At 40.4% G+C, this 27,392-nt stretch overlaps 1 protein-coding gene across 4 annotated transcripts in view; it reads left to right on the top strand.

Annotated features, from left to right (window-relative positions):
* ndst3 (N-deacetylase/N-sulfotransferase (heparan glucosaminyl) 3) overlaps window positions 1-27,392 on the top strand; it is a 126,870-nt gene that overhangs the window by 94,313 nt on the left and 5,165 nt on the right. For all 4 annotated transcript variants that reach the window (XM_072669916.1, XM_072669914.1, XM_072669917.1 and 1 more), the window contains exons 7-13: window positions 14,846-15,028; window positions 16,217-16,313; window positions 18,975-19,098; window positions 20,538-20,712; window positions 23,594-23,764; window positions 23,993-24,102; window positions 26,217-26,319. In XM_072669916.1, coding sequence (XP_072526017.1) covers window positions 14,846-15,028; window positions 16,217-16,313; window positions 18,975-19,098; window positions 20,538-20,712; window positions 23,594-23,764; window positions 23,993-24,102; window positions 26,217-26,319 — 963 coding nt within the window. The remainder of the gene's footprint in view (window positions 1-14,845; window positions 15,029-16,216; window positions 16,314-18,974; window positions 19,099-20,537; window positions 20,713-23,593; window positions 23,765-23,992; window positions 24,103-26,216; window positions 26,320-27,392) is intronic.

Genomic DNA, 27,392 nt, shown 5'->3' on the forward strand with positions numbered 1-27,392 from the left:
GAGGTGAATAGCTGTTCTCCAGTATCAACAACAGATCAACAATTAGAGTCACGCTTTGGGAATTTTGGGGGTTGTACATATAACGAGTAAAGACTGTTATGTGACAGTTTGCAGTTTTTGAGTTGACCTGTTTTCCAGCTCTGTTGCACAAAGGTTTATAAAAGCTTATTAGTGCAGATTTCTTTTTTCAAGGCCTTCAATCTGATCTGTTACATAATGAACCTGAATCACTACCCGCTACCCTGTCCCGTGCTCCCCAGGTGGGGTCTGAGTTCTGAAGTAGTTGTGGTGTGAACAGAAAGTGGTCTGAGATCTTGTGCTGAAGAGGACTGGAAAGTGTCCCCTTTTGAGGTCACTTATGTTGCCTTTTAAATGTGCATAGTAGCTCCACTCTGGTAAAAACAACCATTTTAATTTAACATTTAATTTAAATGTGATTAGAGTCGAGTAGGGTTGCAGTGATATGCTGGTTGTAGGTATACCATGTTATGAATATAGATAGCTATCATACCATGTACATTTGCTTAACCCCTTAATGCAGCAAGGCTTATGACACACTGAGGTGTATTAGTCAGTAACTACAGGGTCTTCTGTACAGACAGGTGGGGGCTATTCTTTGGTAATAGAAGTCTGTAATAAGACTTTTGGCCTGGCGGCAAGGCCCTAGGCTGTTTAAAGGGTTAATTCTGATATTAGAAAATAATGCAACCAAATTTATTGCTATTTTTTTTTTTTTTTTTTTTGCTAGTTGTAGTCCTCTAATGGAAAAAATTATCAGCAGATTAGTCCATGATGAAAATAATCATCAACTGCAAACCAAAAATTGCACGAGCTCCACTTTACATGTAACCTTATTTATTTATTTTCAAAGGGGAGAGATTTTTATTAATGAATCATTTTACAAAACTGTATATAATAATTTCTTTAACCAAAAAAACAACAACAACCAGAGGAAGAATTGTGAAATGCAGGATACTGTGATGGTTATCATACAGTGAAAATCCTACAGCTGAGTAGTGGAAAAAAGTGGAAAAGCACCATTACAGTGTGAACATAAAAAACTGGAATCAGTTGCAGTTGGTTCTACAAGTGGAAACACCCTAAATGTTACAACTTACCCAATACTAGTTATATCTGAATGAGTCACTAAAAAGTCTGGTAGGGTAATATCTGCCGTATCTACCAGACAGAACAAGAGACAGAAAAAATTAAAGATGAATATATGCCTCAAGTGAAGAGATCAGACTCAAGAATCAGATCGTTTTCTATTAACGAAAGATCGGAGAAATGAGAATAGTCATAGCGGGAGAGCAGAAAGGCAGAGAAAAAAAAAAGGAAAAGGAAGAAGCTCAAATGGCCGGAGTCGTAAGGCAAGAAGTTATGGCATCAGAATGGAGAAATGATTTTGTGTTGAGGAAGAGAAATGAGCACAGACATGAGAATGTGATAAGACAGAGAGAGAGAGAGGGGGTGAATTAGAGTGATGGAAAGGCGAGAGAGAAAGACGAGCCACGCTAAGAAGCAATAAAAATTTCCATCAAAAAGAAATGTGTGTGGAACTAAGTGGTCCGTAATGGAAATTGGGGAGTGTCTGATGATCAGTGTGTCTCGGGGCGAGACATAAAACAGCGTTAACCTGGAACCAGTGCGGAGAGAAAGAGTGAAAAAGAGAAATAGAATGCTGGAGGACTGAATTTTCCAGCTGGACTCGCATGTTAAATGAACTGTGTGTGTGGGTGGGTGTGTGTGTGTGGGGGGGTGGACTGAGTCTTATTAGGCCTGGTTCGCCGACGGGAGTGAAGGTACAATACATGAGGAGGAGAGAGGAGAAGGAGGAGGAGGAGGAGGAAGGGACAGAGTGGTGCATGAGTGAATGCTTTAAATGTAGCATAAGTTACCGTTCAGAAGTTTGGAATCACTCAGTAATAAACTACACAGTGAAGACTGAGTAATATATTACAGTGATCTAGGAATCGCCATTGTTCTATATAGGATGTGCACCCATCAGTTCTGTAGGTCCTACTTGTGCTGCCAAATCAGCTCTGAACCATTAAGGCATGGACTCCTCCATAACAGCTCTGAAAGTGTCCTGTGGTATCTGGCAGCAGATCCTGTTACAAGTCTTGTAAGTTGCAAAGTGGGACCTCCATAGATTGGACTTCAGATTCCAGCACATCACACTGATGCTGGATCACATTGAGGTCTAGAGAGTTTGGAGGTCAAATCAAGACCTTGAACTCTGTGTCATGTTGCTCAGATCATTCCTCAGCAGCATTATGGAACACCATTACCATGAAAAGGTTGCAAGAATGTTTAGGTAGGTGGTTCGGGTTACAGGAACATCCACATGAAGGCTTCCCTGCAGAACATTCCCCAGAGCATCACATTTGCCTTCTTCTACTAGTGCATCCTGGTGCCATCTCTTCTTCAAGTAACACTTCCTTGGAGCTTTCAGTAGGTACTGACCACTGCATACTAAGGATGTTACAAGAATTGGTATATCGGTATATTCAGTATAAGTGGTATACTAATATGGATATCTTAATCATGAACTCCTAAGTGATGTTGGCTGGCACAGGTGTCTGTTAGCTGGTATGGAGGAGCTGGAGACCTTGCGCTTTTCTCCTAACATGTCGACTACCCAGCGGCAATTGCATGTATTGGAGGAGGCATTTGTTAAATCCTTACCCGCCAAGTGTCATAAGCATTGCCAGTGCTAGGGGGAGCTACAAACAGATGGGTCAGTGGGTGGGAACTACCAAAGGGACAAATGTCATGTTATGTAGCCATGGAAAACACACCACTGTTAGATTTCACAGATTTAACAGATTTTGCTCTCCTGGGCTCCCCCTACAGTCGAGAAATATAATTCATGCTTTGAGCCACCCCTAAAGGACATGCTTTACACATGCATTTCTGGACAAGCTGAGAGAGACAGAACTGTCACTGAACGTGAAAGAAGTATGTGGACGGAGGTGGTAGAGAACTATGACAGAATTTTACACTAATATAAATATGTCGTAAGCGTTGTCCTGCCCACTTCACCAGAGCTACAGAGCTGCTCTCCCAATTACCATCATTAACATGATTATGAAGTCGCTATTTTAAGGTAAAAATTATACATAATGTTGCTTTAAAGCCTTTTTGAAGTTTCATTTATACGTTTGTTACAGAATTATTGGTTCCACACTTTGGAGTGGTCATTGTACATTTTTGAACAGTAGCGCACATGTTAATGAACCGCACTGCTTTGTTAAGAAAGGATTCGCCGCAGTTCGTTTCACGCCATGGCTCCGTTTTAAACAGAGGCTGAGCGAAACCTCATTTTTCAACCTTTTATTGGAGTGCTTTCATTATTGGGGGCACTCTAAAGCACTTTAGGACCATAGGAGACGAACACTCGGAGCCTGCTGCTCATTGTATTAGAGTCTACGGCTGTTAGCTTGATAACGCAGCGGAGCAGCCGCTGCTGAATTAACTCATATGGAGCTGAATTGAATCTCTGTAGGAGTTAATTGAGCGCTGATGTTGTTATTCTGTATGTTGGATGGCTTAAGATTAATTTGTTTCGGAGCTTAGTGTTTCAGAGCTTAGGCGTGCTTATGCAAAGCCCCCCACCACCACCACCAATCCCCCCCACCACCACCACCACCAACACCCCCCCCCCCCCCCCCCAGCTTCATCCTGACTGGGGAATTGATGTTCTTCTATTACAAGTGATGCATAGGTCAGTGTGTGGGTGTGAGAGAGATAGAGAGAGATAGAGAGATAGAAAGAGAGAGAATATAAAGGTGGATTTATTAGGTTCTGTAGCTGTGTGTATGTGAATGCACGTGTGTGTATGTGAGTTAGTGGTTGTGTTATGTATGTGTGTGTTGGGTGCAAGGCCATGGCATTACAAGCGTGTATGTGTGTGTCTGATGAATGAGGAGCATGGAACAGAGCAAGTAGGTCAAAAATTTAACTGCCAAGCAGCGAGAGAGAGAGAGAGAGAGAGAGAGATTTCCTAGCTCACTTTTAAAATTGTATCACAAAATGTATTCTTGTGTATAGTTGTTTCACAGATTCATACAGATTCTGTTAAAATATATTTACAGTGGCAGCAAGTAAAGTAGCTAAACTCATTCATTAGCAGGGATGTCTGGATACTTCTGGACATATAAGGTGCACACTGACCGGAAAAGCCCTGTAACATGACCTCTGTAAAGCACTACATATGGAGCAGGGAGCCATTCGAGATCCAGTATGTGTTAAGTGCTTTTCACACCCTGTGATTTCTAACATTTTGAGATTCTCCACACTTCTGTTTTTTTTTTTTTTTTTTAGATAAAGTCATGTCTAGAGCATTGCAGTGGGTAAGAAGTTGTGATGGACAGCTAGGGTACTTGAGTATTTGTTTGGCTTGTTGGGCTGGACGAAGTGTGGACCCCAGGCCAGAGTTTGCGCATGGGGACATTTGATTTGTCCCATCATAACCATAACCAGTGATAACCCTAGCATCTTCACTTAATGAAACGACAAACATACCATCTCTGTCACATAAAAGTCTTCATTTTGGCTCCAAAACTTCACAGGAGACGGGAAAAACCTTGTTCCCTTTCAATGGAAGTCTATGTAAAACTATTTTATTCAGAGTAATTTCTTCATTTCTTTTAGTGCCTTCATCACAAAATTGTGACATCGTGTAAAGAACAACTGCCCAACTAACATTATGTCAAACAAGGTTTCTGTCCATCGGTGAAGATATGAAAAATGTTGAAAATAAATAAATTAGAGATGGTTTAATCAACTGCATTATAAATTAATACCAGGCATCCACATTACCCAAACTCTGAGAACAGCTAACTGCACTGCTCTACTTCATTCAAATTGTGCTTTGTATACATGCATTTCTGGACAAGCTGAGAGATACAGAACCGTCACTGAAAGTGAAAGAAGCATGTGGACAGAGATGGTCCTTATGCATTATGTTAGGCCTGTTAGCATCAGACAGCATATTAAACTATGTTCAAAATGTTCACGGTCGATTTCAGTTCATGTGTAAACACAGTTAACACATATTTGCCACCTGGATATACTTGGAACTGCGGTAACAACAAGTACTTGGCTAGAATGTGGTGACTAAAACTAAGGTAAACATGCATATCCAGGTGTTTGGAGGCTGTCTGAAGCAGGTCTAGACGTGCAGTAGTGTGATGGGGTGGGTTTGTTGTTGGTGCAGAGTGGGCAGCGTCCTGCACCCATCTTGTAGAAACCCGAGCATGTAGAAATACTCTACAATGCAGCTGATAGTTCAGAAGATGATAGTGAACTGTGTTTGTGTGTGTGTTGGTCTCTGTTTCTTTGAATGAGGGAGTGTGTGTGTGTGTGTGTGTGTGTGTGTGTGTGTGTCGCTCTCATTTTCTTGAGCTAAGTTAAAACTTGTGCTTTAATCTTGCCTGTAGCGACAGTGAGAGGTGAAGTATCAAAGCCATGATAATGGAGCCCCTCTGATCTCTTTCTGTGTGTCTCTTAGTGTAGGTGTGTGTGTGTGTGTGTGTGTATGTGTTTGTATGCAGTGTGTGTGTGTGTTTGTGTGTGTTTATGTGCTGGTTAAAATTTCATGCTTTTACCAAAGAAGTGATTTATAATCCTGTCAGGTCCTGAACCTTCTTCCAGGAAGAACAGCTGTTTGGAGCCCTTTAGATCTCTCTCTTTCTCTCTCTGTGCCTGTCTGTGTGTGTGTCCCTCTTTCACTGTCTCTGTCTCTCTCTCTCTGTCTCTCTCTCTCTCTCTCGCTCTCTCTCTCTCTTCCTCTCTGTCTTTATTTCTTTGTCTCTGAAGATTCACTATAGCTTTATTGGCAGGGTAGTAAAGATCACAGTATTACCAAAGCATTACAAGAGTAATAACAGAAATGACAGTTGAAATGGCAGTAGTAGTAAATACATACTATATGGGCAAAAGTATTTGGACACCTGCTCATTCATTGTTTCTTCTGCAGTAACTGCCATGGAAGGCCTCATTCCAGAGAACACAGTTCCACTGCTCCACAGCTCAATACTGGGGGGCTTTATACCCCTCTAGCCCACGCCTGGCATTAGGCATGGTTCCAAAATGTTCATGTTTATCTGCTCTAGATAGTCCTATAGAGTGCTGAAGAGCATATTGCAAAAAAGTCACCAACGCTCTGCCGACTCCATAACTTCCAAACTTCCAAAGCAGAGTTCCAAACCTACAGAAACTGCACACCAGAAGATTAATTGCATTGGTTAAATAGCTGCATGCAATCACCAAACAGAATGCCAAGCTTCATATGAAGTGGTGGACTCCACTCCACCGCCACTGGACTCTGGAGCAGTGGAAACGTGTTTTGTGGAGTGACAAATCACGCTTCTCTATCTGATGGACAAGTCACCGTTTGGTGAATGCCAGGAGAGCATTACCTGGTGATGGAGTGTGGAGAGTGCCACTGTCTCTCAGTCTCTCGTATGCTGATACATACTGTGCAGCAAAGGCTGCTGTGTGTGCTCGGTGTCGTTTTTTCCCCAGTTCTCTAAGTTTTCCATAATTTGGGATCAGCTGTTTAAAATCTGTGCAAGAAAATTTCTTGTGTAGGAGAAAGGAGCTCTCTGGCTCTGTCTGTCTCTCTCTTTTCTTGCTTTCTCTCTCGGCAGTATTCTGCCAAGTTAAATGAATTGTGTGTGTATGTGTGTGTGTGTGTGTGTGTGTGTGCACGCATACAAGCTCATTTGTTACCAGTATGTATAATTATACTACTTCAGGCTGTGTGTGTGTTATTGATTGCTGGAAGCACAGTATAAATCATATCTTGATCAACCTCTTTATGGTGAAGATAAAAAATCCCATTGGTCAGGAAAACGCTGTGCTGTTTCAGAGTTTATAGCTACACACTGCAGTTTACAGCAGCTACTCTTTTGTACCTGACATCTCTTTAATAACAGTATCGCTGAGGGTGTGTGAGCATAATGCAGTGCAGTGGTGTCAGCGTGAGCATGTGTGTGTGTGTGTTTTACTGCTTTGTGGGTACTAAAGGTCCTCAGATTGATGAGAAGTAGAAATATATGTCACATTGTGGGGACCTTTGACTTCTGGGGACATAAACTCACTTATTGTAAAAGGTAAAACCGCAAAAATGGTTTATTTTAGATCCTGAGAGTAGGGTTAGGGTTGGGTTAACTGTATTTGCAGCCACATTTCGCTACAGAGGAAAGTGGAAAGACCCAACAAAGTCAGGAATACAAACTTGTGTAAAAAGGTTTCGGATCAGCCGATGAAGGCCTTTGCATTTTGTAGCATATGCAGATTTCACAAAAAAGTATTTAGTCAGCCACTGATTGTGAACTGAAGTTCTCCTACTTAGAAAGACGAGAGAGGTCTGTCATTTTCACCATAGCTACACTTCACCTATGAGGAAATCACATTGTAGCATTTTTAAAGAATGTATTTGTAAATTATGGTGGAAAATAAGTATTTGGTCAACAACAAAAGTTCAACTCAATACTTTGTAACATAACCTTTGTTGACAATGACAGAGGTCAAACGTTTCCTGTAAGTCTTCACCAAGTTTGCACACACTGCAGCTGGTATTTTGACCCATTCCTCCATGCAGATCCCCTCTAGAGCAGTGATGTTTTGGGGCTGTTGCTGAGCAACAATGACTTTCAGCTCCCTCCACAAATTTTCTATGGGGTTGAGGTCTGGAGACTGGCTAGGCCACTCCAACGACCTTTTACAGAGACACTCTTTCGTTACTCGTTCCCATGATCATTTTGACCCCATAGGATGAGATCTTGCGTAGGGCCCCAGATCAAGAGAGATTATCAATGGTCTTGTATGTCTTCCATTTTCTTACAATTGCTCCCACCGTTGATTTATTCATACCAGCCTGCTTGCCTATTGATATCGATTCACTCCTTCCCAGCCTGGTGCAGGTCTACAATTTTCTTCCTGGTGTCCTTCGACAGCTCTTTGGTCTTGGCCATGGTTAAGTTTGGAGTCTGACTGTTTGAGGCAGTGGACAGGTGTCTTTTATACAGATAACGAGGTCAAACAGGTGTCATTAATACAGGTAACGAGTGGAGAACAGAAGAGCTTCTTAAAGAAGAAAGACAGAAATTTTGCTTGTCTGTGGGTGACCAAATACTTATTTCCCACCATAATTTGCAAATAAAGTCTTTAAATAAAGTCTTTAAAGTCTTTTTCTTATTTTGTCTCTCATAGTTGAAGTGTACCTATGATGATAGGTACAGAACTCTCTCATCTTGCCCCACTATGTATGTGGGTTTTTTACATGGTATGATATTTTTACTGACGCACATGATAAAAGTCAACATAATTTTGAACAGTATTAATTAAGTAATTTTAAAGAACAGTAAATGATTAAATCATTTTTTTTTTCATGGAGCGGCTGTTATTGTTTTTTTATTTATTTTTATATTTATATTTATTTTATATTTAAACCAAATCTCAAAAATATCCAATATTGTGATTGACTCAAGTATGATTCAATAAAATCTAACTTTAAGAAATTGCTAAGAAAAGCACACAAATGTTGATTAGTAACTCTGGCATAGTTTTACAAATTCTGGGTGTGTGACACCCCAATTAGAGACGCCCCTAAATTATATTACGGTATGTGCAGAACAGTGTGTTCAACTACATTATTATAGACTATTTTGCATAAGTGATTAATATATTGGGATTGAAAAGATGATCGACTTATTGAAAAAAATTGAAAAGTTCAACAAGTCATGGGGAAGAAATGGTTGCTATTCATAAAAAAGTAATAAAGTATATAGTAAAGTAATAATATTATTAAATAAATATATAAAATAAAATCTAAATAACTTAAATAATTCATTCATTTTCAAAGATAGTAGGAAATTGTCAGACAGTGAAGATAGTATATCATTTAAGATTTGTGTTTTTTCATCACACCATAGGACAAATTATCTGTGTATTTGTTAACTACCCATGCATTTACCCTATGCCCTTTTTCAGAATGAGTTGTGTGGACATTTGGCTTGTCCCCACTAAGTTATTTGTTTGTTTTTACAGCAAGCGTGGGTTTTGTAAGAATGGAAAGACTTTCTTTTGATTTCTGAGGTAAATCTTAGAGTTAGTTTCGGTGCTACAGCAGTATTTAGCAACAGCAATAAAGAGAACAGTGAACAGATCCCAGTATTTGTGCTTGTATTTCTCTGTTAAAGAAGTAGCATCCTTCCCTGGAGGTCTCTATATCCGTGTTTGAGCTTGTGGCTGTATGCGTAGTGTGTGTGCATGTTTCTGTAGCTTGTAGGTGTAAAGCAAGAGTGTGAATCTGCTATCCGCTAAACTCGTATCATTACACACCTCACTTACAGTCGCCTAGCGACCCATCCGTCAATCAAGTCTCAACACCATCACCGTGCCAACCTTCAGAAAGCCAGGGGAGTGTGAGCTCAAACGCGGTGGTTTCACACCAATGTCTGCTGTCTACTGAACCCTCCAGCACGTAAATAACTGCTTTTAGTCAATGTCTGATGTAAAACCTGTCATCAAGTGACCATATACATTTAAAAACATCACAGTACGAATGTGCTTTACTGACTGTGAGGAAATGGATCAGTTATTTCCTTGTATGAGAAGGTATAGACATTTTCATTTCTACAAATACACTTTTTTTTCTGCTAAGGAAATTGAAAAGTAGGGTTGTCTCCATGCTGAATATTGATTTCAATACTGATACCAAGTGTAATATCACAATGCTCAAAGCAATGATATGGGGAAAAAAACATTTATAGCACTGAATTCAGGAAATTGTTTTGTTTAACAGTTTAAATTAACATTATCTTTTTTTATGAATACAAAGCTGTTCAAATGCAGGACAAACACAGTCAACCTGGTGCTAAAGAATTGAACTTCATAAAAGTAGGGATATGCAGCTTGTCATATTTTGATATTCGAGTAAAAGTAAGAGCTAATAAAAGTGTTATCTATTAGCTGCTGAAAGGAAAAACAATCAAAAAAGAAAGGAAAAATAAAGGTAGTTTGGGTGCCTGGTAGTATAGAGGCGTCAACTAGTTAACATCTAGCTAACATCAACAACAGTAATTGGCATCCAGCTACAATCAGCTAGTGTAGTCAGCGTCTAACTGCTATAAGCAAGAGTAGTTAACATCTACCTACAATCAGCTAGTGTAGTTAACATCTATCTACCATCAGCTAGAGTAGTCAACATCTACCTACCATCAGCTACTGTAGTTAACATCTACCTACAATCAGCTAGTGTAGTTAACATCTATCTACCATCAGCTAGAGTAGTCAACATCTACCTACCATCAGCTAGTGTAGTTAACATCTAACTACCATCAGCTAATGTAGTCAACATCTACCTACCATCAGCTAGAGTAGTCAACATCTACCTACCATCAGCTACTGTAGTTAACATCTACCTACAATCAGCTACTGTAGTTAACATCTATCTACCATCAGCTAGAGTAGTCAACATCTACCTACCATCAGCTACTGTAGTTAACATCTATCTACCATCAGCTAGAGTAGTCAACATCTACCTACCATCAGCTAGTGTAGTCAACATCTACCTACCATCAGCTAGAGTAATTAACATCTATCTACCATCAGCTAGTGTAGTCAACATCTACCTACCATCAGCTAGTGTAGTCAACATCTACCTACCATCAGCTAGAGTAATTAACATCTATCTACCATCAGCTAGTGTAGTCAACATCTACCTACCATCAGCTAGTGTAGTCAACATCTACCTACCATCAGAAGTGGTTTGAACTATCTGAAGTTGCGGGACAGTTTGAGGTGGGGTTTGTGTTGGGTTTTGAATGAGTGAATTCATTGTTTGCCAGAGGACTTTGTGGTGAGCAGTGTTATTAGAGAAGGAGAAATGGCTGCCTGCATTGACTGGTGTGTCTGTATTAAACTAGGCCACTTATTCCCATTCCCCCTCTCCACATTCACAACCTACTAAACCAGTCAAGCATGGAGACCCAGTAAAACTCCTGCTCTCGTCTCTTCTCTGCTCTTTGCATGGAGAGCTGAGGTGTTTCTCAGTCTGCCTTCTCATACACTCTCTTGATGTCATCTTTTCATGCCTGAGTACAATTCCAATACTCAGGAGTTCAGAGCAAAAAACGTACACGATTTTCCTTTTTACCCCTTTTACATCCTTTTATGATGTCAAATTACATTGTTTATAGATATGAGCATGTCATGCAGTACAGCTCTTTTGATCTATCCACAGATGTTCAATGATGTTTAGGTCAGGGAATTGTGAGGGCCATGGCAAACCCTTCAGCTTCTAACTCCTGAGGTGTGTGATTAGGATAGTTATCCTGCTGTAGAAGCCATCCTCTTATCATCATCAGTTTTTTTGCAGATGGTGTGCTGTTTGCTTCTGCAATTTGCTTTTGTTTAACTGAATCCATTCTTCCTGAACCATTAAAACTTTCCCCATGACACTGGCTGCAGCGCAAGCTCGAAGCATGATTGATCCACCCACCAGCTTAACAGTTGGAGAGGAGTTCTTTGCTCAACCACTATAGGCCGGATTATTGCAGTGTAACTAGAGACCCCGGCACTTTCCTCTGAGTGTGTCGGTTGCCCGGTTAAAAAGTTCGAAGAGAGGTGGTGGCAGGCTTTGCATGTATTGGAGGAGACATGTGTTATGCTCTTACCCTTCTTATGTTTGTTGCATTGCTAGTGTTATGGGGAGATATGAATAGGTGGGTTAATGGACAGTACCAAACCGACAGTACCAATTTCTTAATTGCTCGATTTTCTAAGAAAAGAGAATGACAGAAATCTGGTGGTTTACTCGTGTGATTTCATTGCTTGGGAATGTGATGTATGCTGGCACATGTGGCACAATTCAGAATGTCCACACGAATGTAAACCTGAAGCTGAGGAATGAGGTTTATTGTGTAAACGTAGCTTTAAGGTGTTGGGTTCTTTCTTGCAAGTGCATTTCTTTGACGCAACTCAGCAAGGTATATCGAGTGCAAGTCCATTTTTCAGGTTCTTGGTTCTGAGAAGCACCCCGTAGTAAAGCTTTTCTTCTCATCTCTAATTCATCTTGAGAGTGAAGTTTAGGATCTCTACCATTATTGACCTGACTCCATTAATGTCATTGTAGGCGCTAGGATAGCAGCCCCTTGCTAATTGTATCGATTGTAATCATAAAAGCCCTGTGAGCGAGCGAACGTCCCACGTCGAAATTATAGTGTAGCCGAGCACCAAGTGAACACATCCTCTTGCTCTTACGTCACCACACTTTGTGCCAAGACGAGGGTGGTGATTGAACATCCCCCTGAGAGGACTAGTGCTGCCCAGAAGCTGGCAATAAGACAGTGTGAGTAAATTAACGAACCCTTACTGAGCACATATGGATCGAACACATGAAAATACCCCTATGGTTGCTAGGAGACTCAATCACAGCGGTGGCTCAAATCCTGCCGGACAGTTAGTAATGTGTGTACCTTTGTCGGAAACGGCCACGTCCGAATACAAAAGCTGTTCGCCGGGGTGTTAAACAGAGTCTGCGTGATGCTTTTCAGACTAGCATGCCTCCCGCTGCTAGCTTCGACTTGCTAATTGCTTTATTCAGATCGCCAAGGCTGCATTCTGTTGCCATTTACTGACCTTCTGCTGTCAAGGGCACCATACACACATGCACAAACATCAATCATCTGGAAAGTTCCACATCAGCTGAAAATGTTAAGCAAGCAAATGTGGTGAAGTAGCAGAAAGGTTGGCGTGGAGTCTGGAGTCTGGTTCATCACACAGCCACAGAAGCGGATCTCTGCCACCCATAACTTACACCTCCTCTTGATTCAAGCTCACTCTTAATGTACCCTTAAACCTAACTCTCGTATCCTAACCACTGCTACACACCATTGTACAACACTCTATACAAATCACTGTACTACTGCCATCTACAGGCCCAACCACAGCATTGCTGCTGTATGACCCTAATGTTTGCTTTCACTGGTTCCTTGCTTTCTCTCTCTTGCACACACTGTAAACCTGTAAACTCTAAAGCTGTTGTTTCTATTTTTTCTCATCAACCTAACTTGCAACACGTCGGGACAGAGCGAAAATGTGGACTGTCTGGGGTCCCTGAGGACCAGTTTGAGGGCCATTGTTCTAAAAGACCCAAAATGGGTCCTCACTTTGATCCACTTCCATGACTGTTTTCTTTTATAGCTTCGGTTTCTTTAAGTGACCCTCAGTGTTCTATCTAAGGGGTGTAATAAAAATACAAATTATCGTTGGGTTTGACTTACTAAAGCCCTTTCTACACATTCACCCTTACTGGAGAATATACCAGTAATTAAATGGGAGCATTGGCGATGAGGCTGGTGTTGACCTAGCAAATACCTGCAGGATTTCCAGTACAATATTCAGGAAATTCCCAGGAGGGTTCATGGGTGTTGTCTAGATTGCACCTGGCAATGTGCCGTATATAGTGAAATATACCAATATAGTGAAATGTTTGTACAGCATTTCTATTTTGGGCCCAAACTGACCGATCTGCAGTCAGCTGCCTCCCAGATTCAAATGGAGTCATCACCGTTGTTCCACACCGCTACAGTCTTAAAAATAAAGATGCTACAAAAGGTCTTTTGAGCGATTCCATAAAATAACTTTACGTTCCATAAGGAACCATGTTTGTAATAGAGAAATGTTAGTGTAAAGAATCCTTATATTAAGTTGGTTCTTTAGAGTTTTAAAAAGATTATTCAAGTTTAATCTTAATTATAAGTGTATGTGGATCCAATGAAAGTGTAAGTGTGGGCAAAAAATGAGCTGTTATAAATGTAAAAGTAATAAGTAATAATTAATATATATATATATATATATGCAGGTATATTAGGTTTTAGGCAACTAAGTACATTATGTAACGTCATTTCTGTCAGCAACTCCAGAAGAGTTGAATAAAAGGTAAATAAAAAATAAAGTAAAAATTAACAAGAGTTTCTTTCTTTGAAGAAAGTAGACAAGCTCTTGTGAGGTAGTCTGAAGGACCAAGCATGGTTTCCGATTTCTCCAGCATGTGGATATTTGTTCAATTTCATCACCAGCTCCATCACCTGATTTAACATAATGAAGCACTGTAATGAAGCAGACACGAGCAAGTACCGTATTTTATTACAGCAGTGGTTGTCAATGGCTTTTATACAACAGTCCGGAAAATAAGAAATTAATTTAGTAATTTTAGTTAAGTTAGTAAATTAATTAAGTAAGAAATAATTAAATTGAGCCATAAACATAGCATTTCACATGTTTTAATGTTAGCATTTCCTTCTGCCGTATTATAGTTCCTGAACAAGAAACTTTTTGCTATGTCACAGCAACAAACTCCATTCACTTAGCATACAGCCAGCAGTTCTTTCTCTAGCTCCATACATAGACCCCTGAATTAAACTCCCGCTCAAATCATCAAATGTCAGTTTGTTGTTTGTTATTGTGTATTTGTGTCCTTATAGTCCTTATAGTTTTGCTTTAGGTCCTTCTTGTTTTGTGTTGCTCAGGGCTTTCACAGTACTTCTTGGTTCAGTATATGATTTATAGCAACAGCGTTCAGTGGAGTGATACAGTGGATGTGAAAAAAAAGTGCTGTCATGGCGAAAAAACAGCATGGTTAGAATGATCAGCTCACAACCAATCAGCTTGCATGGCCAAAACTAACTGTATATATATATATATATATATATATATATATATATATATATATATATATATATATATATATATACACAGGTGGAGGTGTCTATTGTCTATATCTGGTTGTTTTGTCTAATGAAATGTCTGTCTGTCTGTTGCTCCACAGATCAGTATCTTCATGACTCATCTCTCTAACTATGGAAATGACCGTCTGGGTCTGTACACGTTTGTGAACCTGGCTAACTTCCTGAAATGCTGGACCAACCTGAGACTGCACACACTCCCCCCTCTTCAGCTAGCGCACTACTACTTCACACTCTTCCCCGAGCAGAGGAACCCACTCTGGCAGGTCAGTGTTTATAGACAGAGACTGACACACAGAGAAACAAAAGAGAGAAAGAGATGTGCACTTGTGTGTGTAATAAAATGAAAGAATCGAATGTGTGTGTGTGTGTGTGTGTGTGTGTGTGTGTGTGTGTGTGTGTGTGTGTGTACTTGCATTGCTGCATTGTGAGGACCAAGTGTACAGTAAAATATAATAAAGGAAAATATGAAAATATTCTAAATGCTGCCAGTTAGTTTACATGCTAATACTTTACAATAATTTGTGCTTTTTGTAAGTTTAGGTGCAGTTTTTTTTTTGCTGTGTTACTAATGGTGGCATTTTTAAATTACTATAAAAATACATTCAAATTTCCATGTAACATGTTTAGGAGAAAAGCAAAATTAATTAAATGTGGTCTCATCTTTATCTAAGAGACCAACACAATCTGACTAAACTAATAACACACACAGTTGTAATGTCCATGTCTTTTATGGAGCAAACTGATCCACAGTGCAGGCTAGAAAAAGCAGCAGTCAGATTTGCACAACATTGAGGAGGACTTTGGACCATTTCTCCATGCAAACATGTTTCCGTTCATCAGTATTACTGGGATACATGTCATGCACATTCCTCTTCAGGACATGCCACTGACTTATTTGTGTGCTTTGGGTCACTGTTTTGATAAATAATCTACATCCATTTAGCTTGAGATCACAAGCTGCCTTTGTACTTACATTAACTCAGAGATTCACTTACTTTGTCTAGCCTGCACTGTGGATGTTTACTCAGTGTGGTCAATAAAAGACATGAACAGTACAACTGCGTGAGTTATTAGTTTAGTCAGATTGTGTTTGCCTATAACTGTGACCACATTTTATTAGTAATCAATGCAGAAATCCAGATCATTCCAAAGGGTTTACTTATTTACATAGTCATATTTAAGTACTTTTACATGAGCCAATAGTTAAACCCTACCTGTTTCCTGAATGAATACATCTGTGTTAGTATCAGTGACTGTTTGTCAGTATATATTTTTTATATTTTATAAGTTGTTTTGGAGCATTTCTATTATCCATTTATCATGAACAGAGTTCATTGATACAATATAAAAAGCAGCATTATAAAGCAAATACTTTGGTTGTCTGTGTCAACACATTCGGCCTCATTGTGTGTATTGATTGATAATAGATAATAATTTGTATGTTTGTGCAGAACCCATGTGATGACAAGAGACACAAGGATATCTGGTCTAAGGAGAAGACATGCGACCGACTCCCCAAGTTTATGGTTGTTGGACCCCAGAAAACAGGTAATGACATTTTATAGGTAATGAAATAATGGGCAACTGTGTGTGTGTTTGTTTGGGGCAAATCAATATATCCGTTAGCCGTTATTTTCTGCTAATTTTACAGCACACTTTCTATAGATTTGACGTATTAAATGTGCCATAATCTTTGTCTGTGTCATTATATGCTTAATTTCTTTCTAACATGTTAAATTAAGCAAACAATCCGTTACCGTGCTTTACATTGGTTGGTAGTGTGCACTACCAGAATTTGTACAAATTCTTACATAGAAAATCAACAACACAGTTCCATCATATGTCGTTTTCGAGCTGTTACTCTTCTTAAGTCATTTTTTACAGCAAGATAAGTTTAGACTGCTATACCTGTCTCTCCTAAATCAGACACATGACAATTATTCAGTAAAGCTTTGTTTAATCATAGTTGAAGGAGTCAGATTTTTGATCAGATAAGATTCTACAAGCTGATATTAATATTTAGCCTGAAAATAAACAATAGGTTTGTTTGAAAAATGTAGTTCGTTTTTGATAGTAAATATTGCCATAGCGGCATAAATGATCTGCTACATAATCAAGAGGAATACATGCTTAAATCAAGTGGTGCCTCTTGTGGTAACCTAATTTTGGATGATGTGCAAAAATATGTAACAGTTGGTTAGATATGAATGCAAATGATACATTTAAGGAATAAATCAGCAGGAGTTTACTGTAGCAGAAGTTTTATGGTCTGGGTTGGGGAGATGGTCAAAGTAGCAAAATATTGATGTTTAACACATTTTAAAATAATAGAATGATTTTAGTGCAGATGTTTTTGGTGGAGCAATAAAAAACATGTTTATGTGTGTGTGTGTGTGTGTGTGTGTGTGTGTGTGTGTGTGTGTGTGTGTGTGTGAGTGTTTGTGCTCATCCTTTACTGTTTTCTCCTGCAAAGATTCAAGGCTGTTTGTGTGTGTGTGTGTGTGTGTGTGTGTGTGTGTGTGTGTGCCCGCTCAGTTGTTCCCCTTGATCTCCCATCACATCTCACCTTGTATAGCTGGCACTGATGAAAGTGCAACCAGAGGCATTAGACACGCTGAAGAAGAACAATACAGACACACACCCTGGAGAGAGAGAGAGAGAGAGAGAGAGAGAGAGAGCAAGAGAGAGAAAGAGAGAGAGAGAGAGAGAGAGAGGGAGTGAGAGACAGAGAGATAGAGAAAGAGAGAGAGGTGTTGGGAGAGAGTGATAGATATAGAGAAAGGAGATAGAGATAAGGAGGGAGAGAGAGAGATAGGGAGGGAGAAAGTGAGAGACGGTGAGGATAAAGAGAGCGACTGAAGAAGGAAAAGAAATGAGAACATGAGAGACAGAGACAGAAAGAGACAGAAAGAGAGAGAGAGAGAGAGAGAGAGAGAGAGAGAGAAAGAGTTGGCTGTGCTGTCTAGCTAAAGCAGTTTGATTGGTGTCAGGACTCGCTGCTTGTTAGACACTTTCTGCTTTCTTTCTGCACCAGCACAAACTCATGAAACACTCATACACACACACACACACACACACACATTCACACCCTCTATCTCACCCACACATACACATGCTTACACATCCATACTGACTTTTACAAGAACACACAGACCAGTGGAAGTGCGCAGTGATCTTTCACCAGTATTTTAGTCTTAAGAACATCTGCACTAAACAAAACGGACATGCAAATATAGTTAATAAAAAAATAATAATAATAATTTCATAAAGTACATATAAAAAAGTGTTTTAACTTAAACATGTTTTTTTTATTCTGTTAATTTAATTCATTCAAAAACTAAGGCAACCCAGTAAAACAGATTTGTTACAGTGTAAACTGAAATATGCTAATTGTGTTAATGTCATTGATTTGATTCAGGGGGAGAAAATAATGTGTATATTTGAATCAGGTCAAAGAAAGCATTTTTACCTAAAATCAAGACAGTTTCCGTGCGGTGTCCTTACTTTAGAATATTATATAAAAACTTTTGATAAGGGCAATGTCTCACATTGACCAGTTCCTAAATACTTCTCCAGCTCAACGGGCCTGTTTGATCTACCGGATTCTGTTTACACTTGTAAAATGTGTTCCGAATGTGACGAAGATGAGATTCGATTTTACTGTCCCGCATGAAAAGCACACCAACACCTACATCATCAATCATTTCCATTTTACTTTCTGTAAACAACAGTTTTTCATCAAAACTGTCCTTCTTCAAAGACTGTGAACAGTTTAGAGGAACGGTTGGGGTTCCAAAACACAGTGGAACAATGGTTCTTGCTTAATCAGAAAATGCATAACACCATGTAAGCCACAAGGAAACAAACTGTGTAATACTGCTCATTTCTATATGATGAGTGACCAATGCATATTTTTTAGTATTTTATTTATTTCATATTTTCTTTTATAAAAAATGCTTCCCAACATTCTGTAGTGCTCTGTAGTGTATGTGCGGTACACACATCCCGCTTACGCACAAGCGTGCTGAAAAATCCATGCTGCAAATAGAGTATTGATCACAGCACATCCTCTCTGTCTTCAGCTGATATCTACCAGCTCCATGTGCTACTCTCTAACTGTGGGAACTGTACATATGACACTATCTTATCCGCACAAGGTCTCACCGGTCTGTCTTTCTGTCTGTCTCCTTTCCTCCCTCTCCTCCTCAGGCACCACCGCACTCTACCTCTTTCTTCTCATGCATCCCTCCATCTCCAGCAGCTTCCCCAGCTCAAAGACCTTTGAGGAGGTGCAGTTCTTCAACACCAACAACTACCACAAAGGCATTGACTGGTAAAGAAGCAGAAAGGCTCCAGACTTCACATCTTGTTATGTTAATTGTTCTTGTTAGTTCTTCTGAGAAATGAACATTTTGGAGATTTGAACAGTGGATATAAGATATAAAAAATTAGTGACCTTGCATGTTTAAGGTGGTAGTAACTTCAGCCCCCTGCAGATGGTGGTGCATGAGGATGATTGGGCTATAAATACCTGTGGGATGTGTGACAGAATTTATAGAAGGTGGTACAGTGCAGTGAGTGTCTCGTTGGATGGTATGCAGTTCCCTGCGGACATTTGTTTTTAGAAATTGGTTGTAAAGTACTTGCATTGACTTCTAGAAGCAATTCTTGTCTGGAAGCAAAGTGTTTTTCACAATTCTGACAAGAATTGGGATTTTTTGCAACTGCCGGTAGACCCGTATGATCGTATGCTTCCATACACCTGCAGATATAGCTACTTCCCTCACACAATGGCCTTTGCCACGCCCATATGCAATCCCTTTTTTTAGCCAATCATTAACATCTGCTTTGCAACCTGTTTTCCACACATCCAACGAGGCATTCACTGCACTGTACCACCTCTTCTCAATATATAAATTTCGTCACACACCCCGCGGGTATTTATAGCCCAATCATCCTCATGTAACATCATCTTTCTGCCCAAGAGTCCGTTTCTTTCACCTTTGTGTTAAAATAGAGTATAAAAATGAAGGTGCTTCAAAAGGTTCTTTGATTAGTGCCTTAGAAGAAAAACTTTTAGGTTCCATAAAGGTTGTTTCCGTAAGGTGTTTAAGCTGTCATGTATAGAATTGTCATTTCTTGCTCTTGGGCTCTCACTATAGTCGATAAGTGTAATTCACGTTATGAGCCACCACTGAAGAAGTACACGCTTCAGACATAAGATAGACATGAGAGAGAGGACTTTACACAAATATGACACAAACAGCGCTACACGTAAGTTACATAGTGCAGTTAGGAGCATGCTGAGTTCAGAGTAGTAGTGGTAGAGACACTATTCTCCCTATTACAAGTCAATGGAGCATCAACATCATTTTTAAGCTGTTATTTTAAAGCTACAGTGCATAATGCTAGTTCATAGTGCGTAAGTACATAATGCTGCTTTAAAGCTTCTTTACACTCATATATCTATTACACATATGGTTCTTTATTGAACCCAAAGCAGTTCTGTGACATTGCTCAAAGGACCTTTTTTCAGCATTTTTAAGGTGTAATTTAGATTAATCACTTAAACAGCCTATGGACCGAGGGGAAGGCGGAAAGCCGCACCAGTTTGTACAGAAGTCCCTGTAGTTACTGAGTAATACACCTTAGTGTGAAATAAGTCTTGCTGCATTAAGGGGTTAAGAAAAAGTAACTCTTGAGTCCACAGCCTGTGTGCACAAACCTCTGAGACCTCTGTTCTAAACTGCGTGTGTCTGCGTCTTCTCTAAGGTATATGGAGTTTTTCCCTGTGCCGTCCAACGTCAGCACAGACTTCCTGTTTGAGAAGAGCGCCAACTACTTCCCCTCAGAAGACACGCCCAAAAGAGCTGCAGCGTTGCTGCCCAAAGCCAAGATCCTCACACTTCTTATCAACCCATCTGATAGGGCCTACAGCTGGTACCAGGTAGGCCTCCAGCCAATCACAGAAAAGCAATCTCAGGCTCTTACTCGTCAAAACCCTCAAAAAAACACATTTGTCCATCCACGTCCTCATCCTCTGATGAACATACAGCTGCATACACCTTGAACTAATCACTATTCAGACAGGATTCGTTTTACATGGGGAGGTGGGGTAATTTAATTATTAGCAGAATTGATGTGATTTTAATTCTGTATGTGCCATGTCATGTCAGTCATTTGTACGCTCCCATGTAAGCAAAGATTTTGCCGGCTTTTACCTTCTGTAAAACAAGCTGTAAAAATAATATCTAGTTATAGTAATTCTGTGGTGTCTGCGCTCGAGATGGCATTTATTTCGTTGTGCATGGCACAGATACCTTGGTTCATTCAAGTATGTGGTAAACCTCAGTCAAATGCAAAAGACCAACCAGAGGACTCCCCACAGGTGCAGGGCCGCCACTGTGTTGCATAGCCTATAGTCTACATATGTGTTATACACATGTAGCTGCTAATTTTCACACTAAAATAACATTATTATTATTATAAGTTGGTTATAAGATTATTAAGTTATTATCTTTTTTGGCAGTGACAAGTAGTCCCTCCAAATTCTGTAATTTCTGAGATTTCGGAGATTTCTTATCCCATATGAATTTCTTATCCCATGTGATACACATTTCTAATGCCACTGCTGGGTTGAGAGTGGGTCCACCACCCAAAAAATGTTCAGCCCGAGGGCAGTCAAATCAGACATCTGATCAACAGATGGGCTTCAGTCTCAAACTGTAAACCAGCAAATTATGTGTTTCCAATAAAGTGGCATTTGAGAGTAGTCTACAGGGAAGCTGAAGACAGGCTCAATGAGTATGACTGTAATTTGCAGCCCGGCTCTGCTGTACGTTAAAAGACAAGCTGGTTAAAGAGGGGATCGATACACTCAGGAGGGAAAGTCGATGCCACATTAGATTAACATTACCACACACTCCGTCTGTTAAACCTTTCTTATTGAGCTCATACAGGAAGGTCAGGTGTGTGTGTGTGTTCATTGCTTCATTTCTTAAGAGTGTGTTTTTAACACAGTCGTGGAGTCAGTAAATTGTGGTACAAATCAACAGCCACAAGCAGTTTCTCTTAGCTTGTGATGTGTTTGGCATCCTAGCAGGGTGCTGGTGCATATTCATACTGCTGTGCATTTGTTTCTATAGCCTCCAGACTTCAGTGTAAAAGAGAGAGAGAGAGAGAGAGAGAGAGAGAGCAGAGAGAGTAAATTTTAAGAGAAGAGAGAGATGAAATGAGTGGGAGAGAGAGAGAATGAGAGAGAGAGAAATCTCATCAGCAGCGAGCCTCAGGAGGTCCCAGCATGTGATTATTACCAACGGAGAGAACATGGAAAAGAAAGAGAGCTTTCGATCCTATTTCCCCTGTTAATGTGTGTGTATGTGTGTGTGTGTTTGTGTGGCAAATGCTAGTAACCCCATATTCTGGCCCTGGTGGTGTTTTTTGCATTACTGAGATTTTTTTCCTATATATTAACATCATACTTGTGCTAGTAGTGACTGTTCACTTTTATCGTTTGGTTGATTAAATTGGCTGATATTGTGGTATCACACCTCCTCACCTCAAAAGTACACAGAATTCCTACCATTGCTCTGGGTGGTCAGTTGGGGGGGTGGTAATATGTGTATGTAGACCTGAAACAACCCTACATTTGCGGTGTCTGAAATCCACACGGCTAAAGACATGGCTAAATTAAGATTTTACAGCTTTTACATCATCTGCAAAAAATTATACTGCCATTCCATATGAAATTTAAAGATGCATGTTTCAAACGCTGTAACATTAGCCACATACTTCTATGCATTCTTTATGTCGGCATGGATGTAAAGCAATAGGAGGAAGGAGGAAGTCGTGATAATGTACTTACTACCAAAAAATAAAAAAAAACGAAAAAGGCAGCGGTAAAAATTGTGGTTTCTTGCGTTTGAACTATTAGCTACACTGCCTCCTCTGTTTCCAGTGGTACTGCTCCGTTCCGTCCATATTTATAAGCTTTCACAAAACGTGCACAAATACGGACAAAATGAAGGCAGAGTACGGACAGAAGGTCCATTCATAGAGCATAAATGAGCCTGCTGACTGCTATTGAACGTTTTGCTTGAGAGTTCCACATCAGCTACGATTCTGTCGACTTTCCACAATCAATAATAATAATTTTCTGCTCGGTAGCTCATTTCTATTAAGCAGATTAATTAAGATAAAAATGCTTTACCTAATGATGTCATTTCCTGCAAAGGAGTGCTTTATCAAAAGGTGTATCTGATTAAGCCTTTCTAGCCTGATTCCCGATTTCAGTTTGTTACTGCCGATAGTTATTTCTAAAAGGTTTGTTTTTCAATTTGTCTTCAGTTTTTGCTGTTTTCAGAGTTTAGGAAATTAGGTAAAAGTTGAGAACTGACAGTAACAACATCATGGCGTTGCACTTACTATAAAAGGGAGAGAAGCATCTCTATCGTTGCTACTTCAGACTCGGCACGCTGTTAACTGCACTGTGTAACTTTGGTGAAAGGGGCAGGACACAAGGATCATAAGATCTGTGTGATGCTGCGTAACCCGAGTCACATTAGTGTAAAATCCTGTAAAATTACTCTACACCAAACCACATGCTTCTTTCACTTTTACTGATGGGTCTGTAAATCTCAGCTTGTCCAGAAATGCTTGTGTAAGGCATATTCTTTGTTAGCAGGTCAAAGCGTGAGTTACACTTCCTGATTGAAAGAGTAGCTCGGGAGCAATGAATTCTCCAATTCTCCACAATTCTGCTTTAAACTCGATACAATATGATACTCATAATACTCACTTTCCCCTGTTTTACCCCCTTATTATGGCAGCACCAGAGAGCTCACGAAGACCGGGTGGCGCTGCGCTTCAGTTTTTATGAGGTGATTTCAGCCAATCAGCATGCTCCGGCTGAGCTGCGCTCGCTGCAGAACCGCTGCCTCATCCCTGGCCTCTACGCCACACACCTGGAGAGATGGCTCACCTACTACTCACCCAGCCAGGTACACACACATATTCACACACTGTGGACTTTGTGTGTTTTCCCTCAAAACATGTCTTGTGTATGAGTGTATGAGACTCCCACAGAATCAGAAACCAGGCATAGATACAGAAGATGGTTTATATAAACATACACACACCTCTTCAAAGTAGCACCAGTGGCTAACCTGATCCATGTGTTTGTGTGTGTGTGTGTGTGTGTGTGTGTGTGTGTGTATGTGTGTATCTAGCTGATGATAATCGATGGACAGCAGCTGCGGAATGACCCTGCAGCTGTGATGGACGAGGTGCAGAAGTTTCTGGGCGTTTCTCCACACTTCAACTACTCCCAGGCACTCACGTGAGTACAGCGCACACACACTCGCTCACGATAATGATGAATTTGATGTCTAACGAATGATAGATTCCAGTAGGCTGACATGGATCACTTGCCCCTCCCCCTCACCTGTTATTTGCCAGCCTGATTGGTCGACTAATAGATTATACATTTCTATAGCAAATGAGATGAGTTTGGAAGCACTAATCCAGCTACAAGCCATTAATATTGGACCTGACAAGAGGATTAGCTTCATCAGGAATTTGTAATTAGAACGAATCATTAAGCATTCCTCTCTCTCTCTCTCTCTCTCTCTCTCTCTCTCTCTGCTGTTTAATTAAGAGCTGTTCTCTAGTGGGTTTTTGAGCTGTTCTAGAGCCAGTACAGGAAAACACATTCATCTCCAAGTGTGCAGTGTGCCAAAATTTGCACAAATTTACGTGGTGATATAAAAATGCCCTTTATGCATTATATATATACATATATGTAAGCATCTATACGAACACAATATATTCGTCTTGTACTAAAAGTAAGAAAATCCACTTCATTTATTTTAATTTGTCATAAACTCTAGCTAAGCTTTAGTAGGATCTCTGTACTAATAGTGAGTAGAGCCTCATTTGCTCTCAAAACAGCCCATTTTTTCCATGGCATAGATTCTACAGGATGTTGGAAAAAATTCCTTCTCTTTGTTGACATAACATGATTGCGTCACACTCAGGAGAACTCATGCTCAGATTTCTCCCATTCTACCACATCTGACCGGGTAACTGGAAGGACCACTGATGAACAATGAACTCATTGTCATGTTCATGAAACCAGTTCATGAGGCCACTATTGTTTTGTGACGAGGTACATCATCATGCTGGAAGTAGCCCTTAGAAGATGGGTAATTTGTAGTCATGAATGGATGCACATGGTCAGCAACAATACTTAAGAAAGCTGTAGCAATCAAGCTATGATATATTAGTAATAACAGCCCGGGAAAACATTCCTCACATCATTACACCACCTCCGCCAGCCTGGACTGCTGATAGAAGGCAGGCTGGGTCTGGGTCTGGGTCCTCAGCCTCAGCTTTCTGTTCTTGGCTGCAACCTGATGTGGTTTTCTGCTGTTGCAGCCAATCTGCCTGTTTACCACAGTTGTGTAGAGTGGTTATTTAAGCTACAGTAGTCTTGCTGCCAACTTGAACCAGACTGACCATTCTACATTGACCGTTCGAGGGGACTAAGGCGCCTTCTGCATTTGAATCCTGGGTCATGCCGTCAGCAGCCAATACCCGAGAGAGCACAGTTGGCCTTGGCTCTCTCCCCACATCCCCCACCAAAGGCATCTGCTTGCCAGCGTATCAAAGCTGGTTTGCCCAATGGTTGTCCAGTGCCCAGTGACGTTGCATCGGCAGCAGTTTGGCAGCAGAGACAGAGGAGGCATGTGTCAGTCCTCACCCTACCAGTTTTGGGAGCATTTTGGTGTATTTGATATTATTATGACAATATTTCCAGTCTTGCCAAAATGTGTGTGTGTGTGTGGTGGGGCAGAAGGCAGGTTCCACATTTAGAGCATCTCATGTGGGTCCAGGAGTAGTGTGAGACTAATGGGGCGTCTGAGAGGAAGAAGAGGAAAAAAAGAGCATGTAATTGAAAGCGAGGCGGTGTGTGTTGGCAGGTGTGGCTCCTCTTGGGGTGTTTGTGCTGTAGTTTAGGTCAAACGTTCATGTGTGATCTGTGTTTTGCAACTAAGCCAGTGGACTAATTAACACCCCTGCCTACACATCCAAATACAGCTACCCACACACACTCACACTGCTGAGAGCGGTGTGAGATTGCTGATGTGTCTGTCTGTGTGTGTGTGTGTGTGTGTGTGTGTGTGTGTGTGTGTCTTGAGTGCTTATCAAACCAAACCATGTCTCCCCTGACAACTAGACAAGGTTACAGCTGACATCTGTCAGCCTGAGATGTGAGTGTGTGTGTGTGTGTGTGTGTGTGTGCATGTGTGTGAGTGCATGTGTTGCTGAGTTTTCCATGTGGGCTGGATTTACTTCTTGGAGACTGTCAAGACGAAATGAGACAAGATGATTGAGTTCTCATCCCTCATCTCTCCCTCTCTCTCTCTCTCTCTGTCTCTCTCTCCCCTTCAGGTTTGATCCTCAGAAGGGTTTTTGGTGTCAGTTGCTGGATGGAGGCAGAACCAAGTGCTTGGGCAAAAGCAAAGGCCGCAAATACCCCCCAATGGACGCAGAGGTACATTACAATGCAGAATACACTCACACTCGCTCACAAATTCATGTGAACCTCGGCAGCACAACAAAGAAGTGTGTACTACTAGAACAGCACTACAGCACTGCACGGTAAATTAAATGAATGGAACAGATTAGAACAGGAAACATACAGCGGTAAGTGTTATTAATAGCAGCTATTACAGCGTACGTATCACGATCGCTGACCACAGCACTTACTAAAGAGTGGTAGAAACATGGCTGCGCTTTGCTGATTGAAATAAACACCTTGGTAAGTTGAATGAGATTAATTACTGACTTTTTCATATTTTCATTGCTGTTACTTATTAATATGTATTTATAGTTGAATTAAAATTGTAACATTAATATTGAATTCATTTAGATTAATCATGATATTAATAACCCAGCAGCTGTGATTAGTACCACAGCAGCAGATTAACAGTGTGTTAACCTGCTCTCATCACAGGGATTGCATGTAGATATTGTGTACTAATTAATATTAGAATTAACACACAACCTTGAATTTTCTATTGCTTTTATGCAACAGTTTTTACAAAATAAATAAACCAAATAAATGAAAGAATCCCTGAATTTCATACAGAACATGCTTTAACCCCTTAACACTTACACAATGAGGTATATTACTCAGTAAACTACAGGTGTATCTGTACAAACTGGTGGAGCTATTCCTTGGTAATGGAAGTTTGTAATGACACTTTTAGCCTGCTGGCGGTCCGTTCTGCTTTTTAAGGGGTTAATACTGTCAACTCCTTTCACCAAAAAGTAGTTCCACAGCAAAAGAGTTGTTGCTATTCAACTGTAACAATTCCAAACTACCAGGACCGACTAGGTGAAGATTCGTTAAGGTACCTGTTGAACACTGTACACACAGATAACTGCTGATACTATAAGGCTCACCTTTTGTGGTACAGATAGAGCCAGAGAACTGTCAAAGTGTCAGGTTCAGCAAGAGACGTAACAAACAAGGAGACTAACAACTGGTTGAAATATAAATGGGAATTGGTAACTCTCTTAAGGTTCAGCATGCCGTCTGCCTACGCCCTGACCTTCAACAAA

The sequence above is a fragment of the Salminus brasiliensis genome, chromosome 24 (genome assembly GCF_030463535.1).
Source record: "Salminus brasiliensis chromosome 24, fSalBra1.hap2, whole genome shotgun sequence".
Lineage (NCBI taxonomy): Eukaryota > Metazoa > Chordata > Actinopteri > Characiformes > Bryconidae > Salminus > Salminus brasiliensis.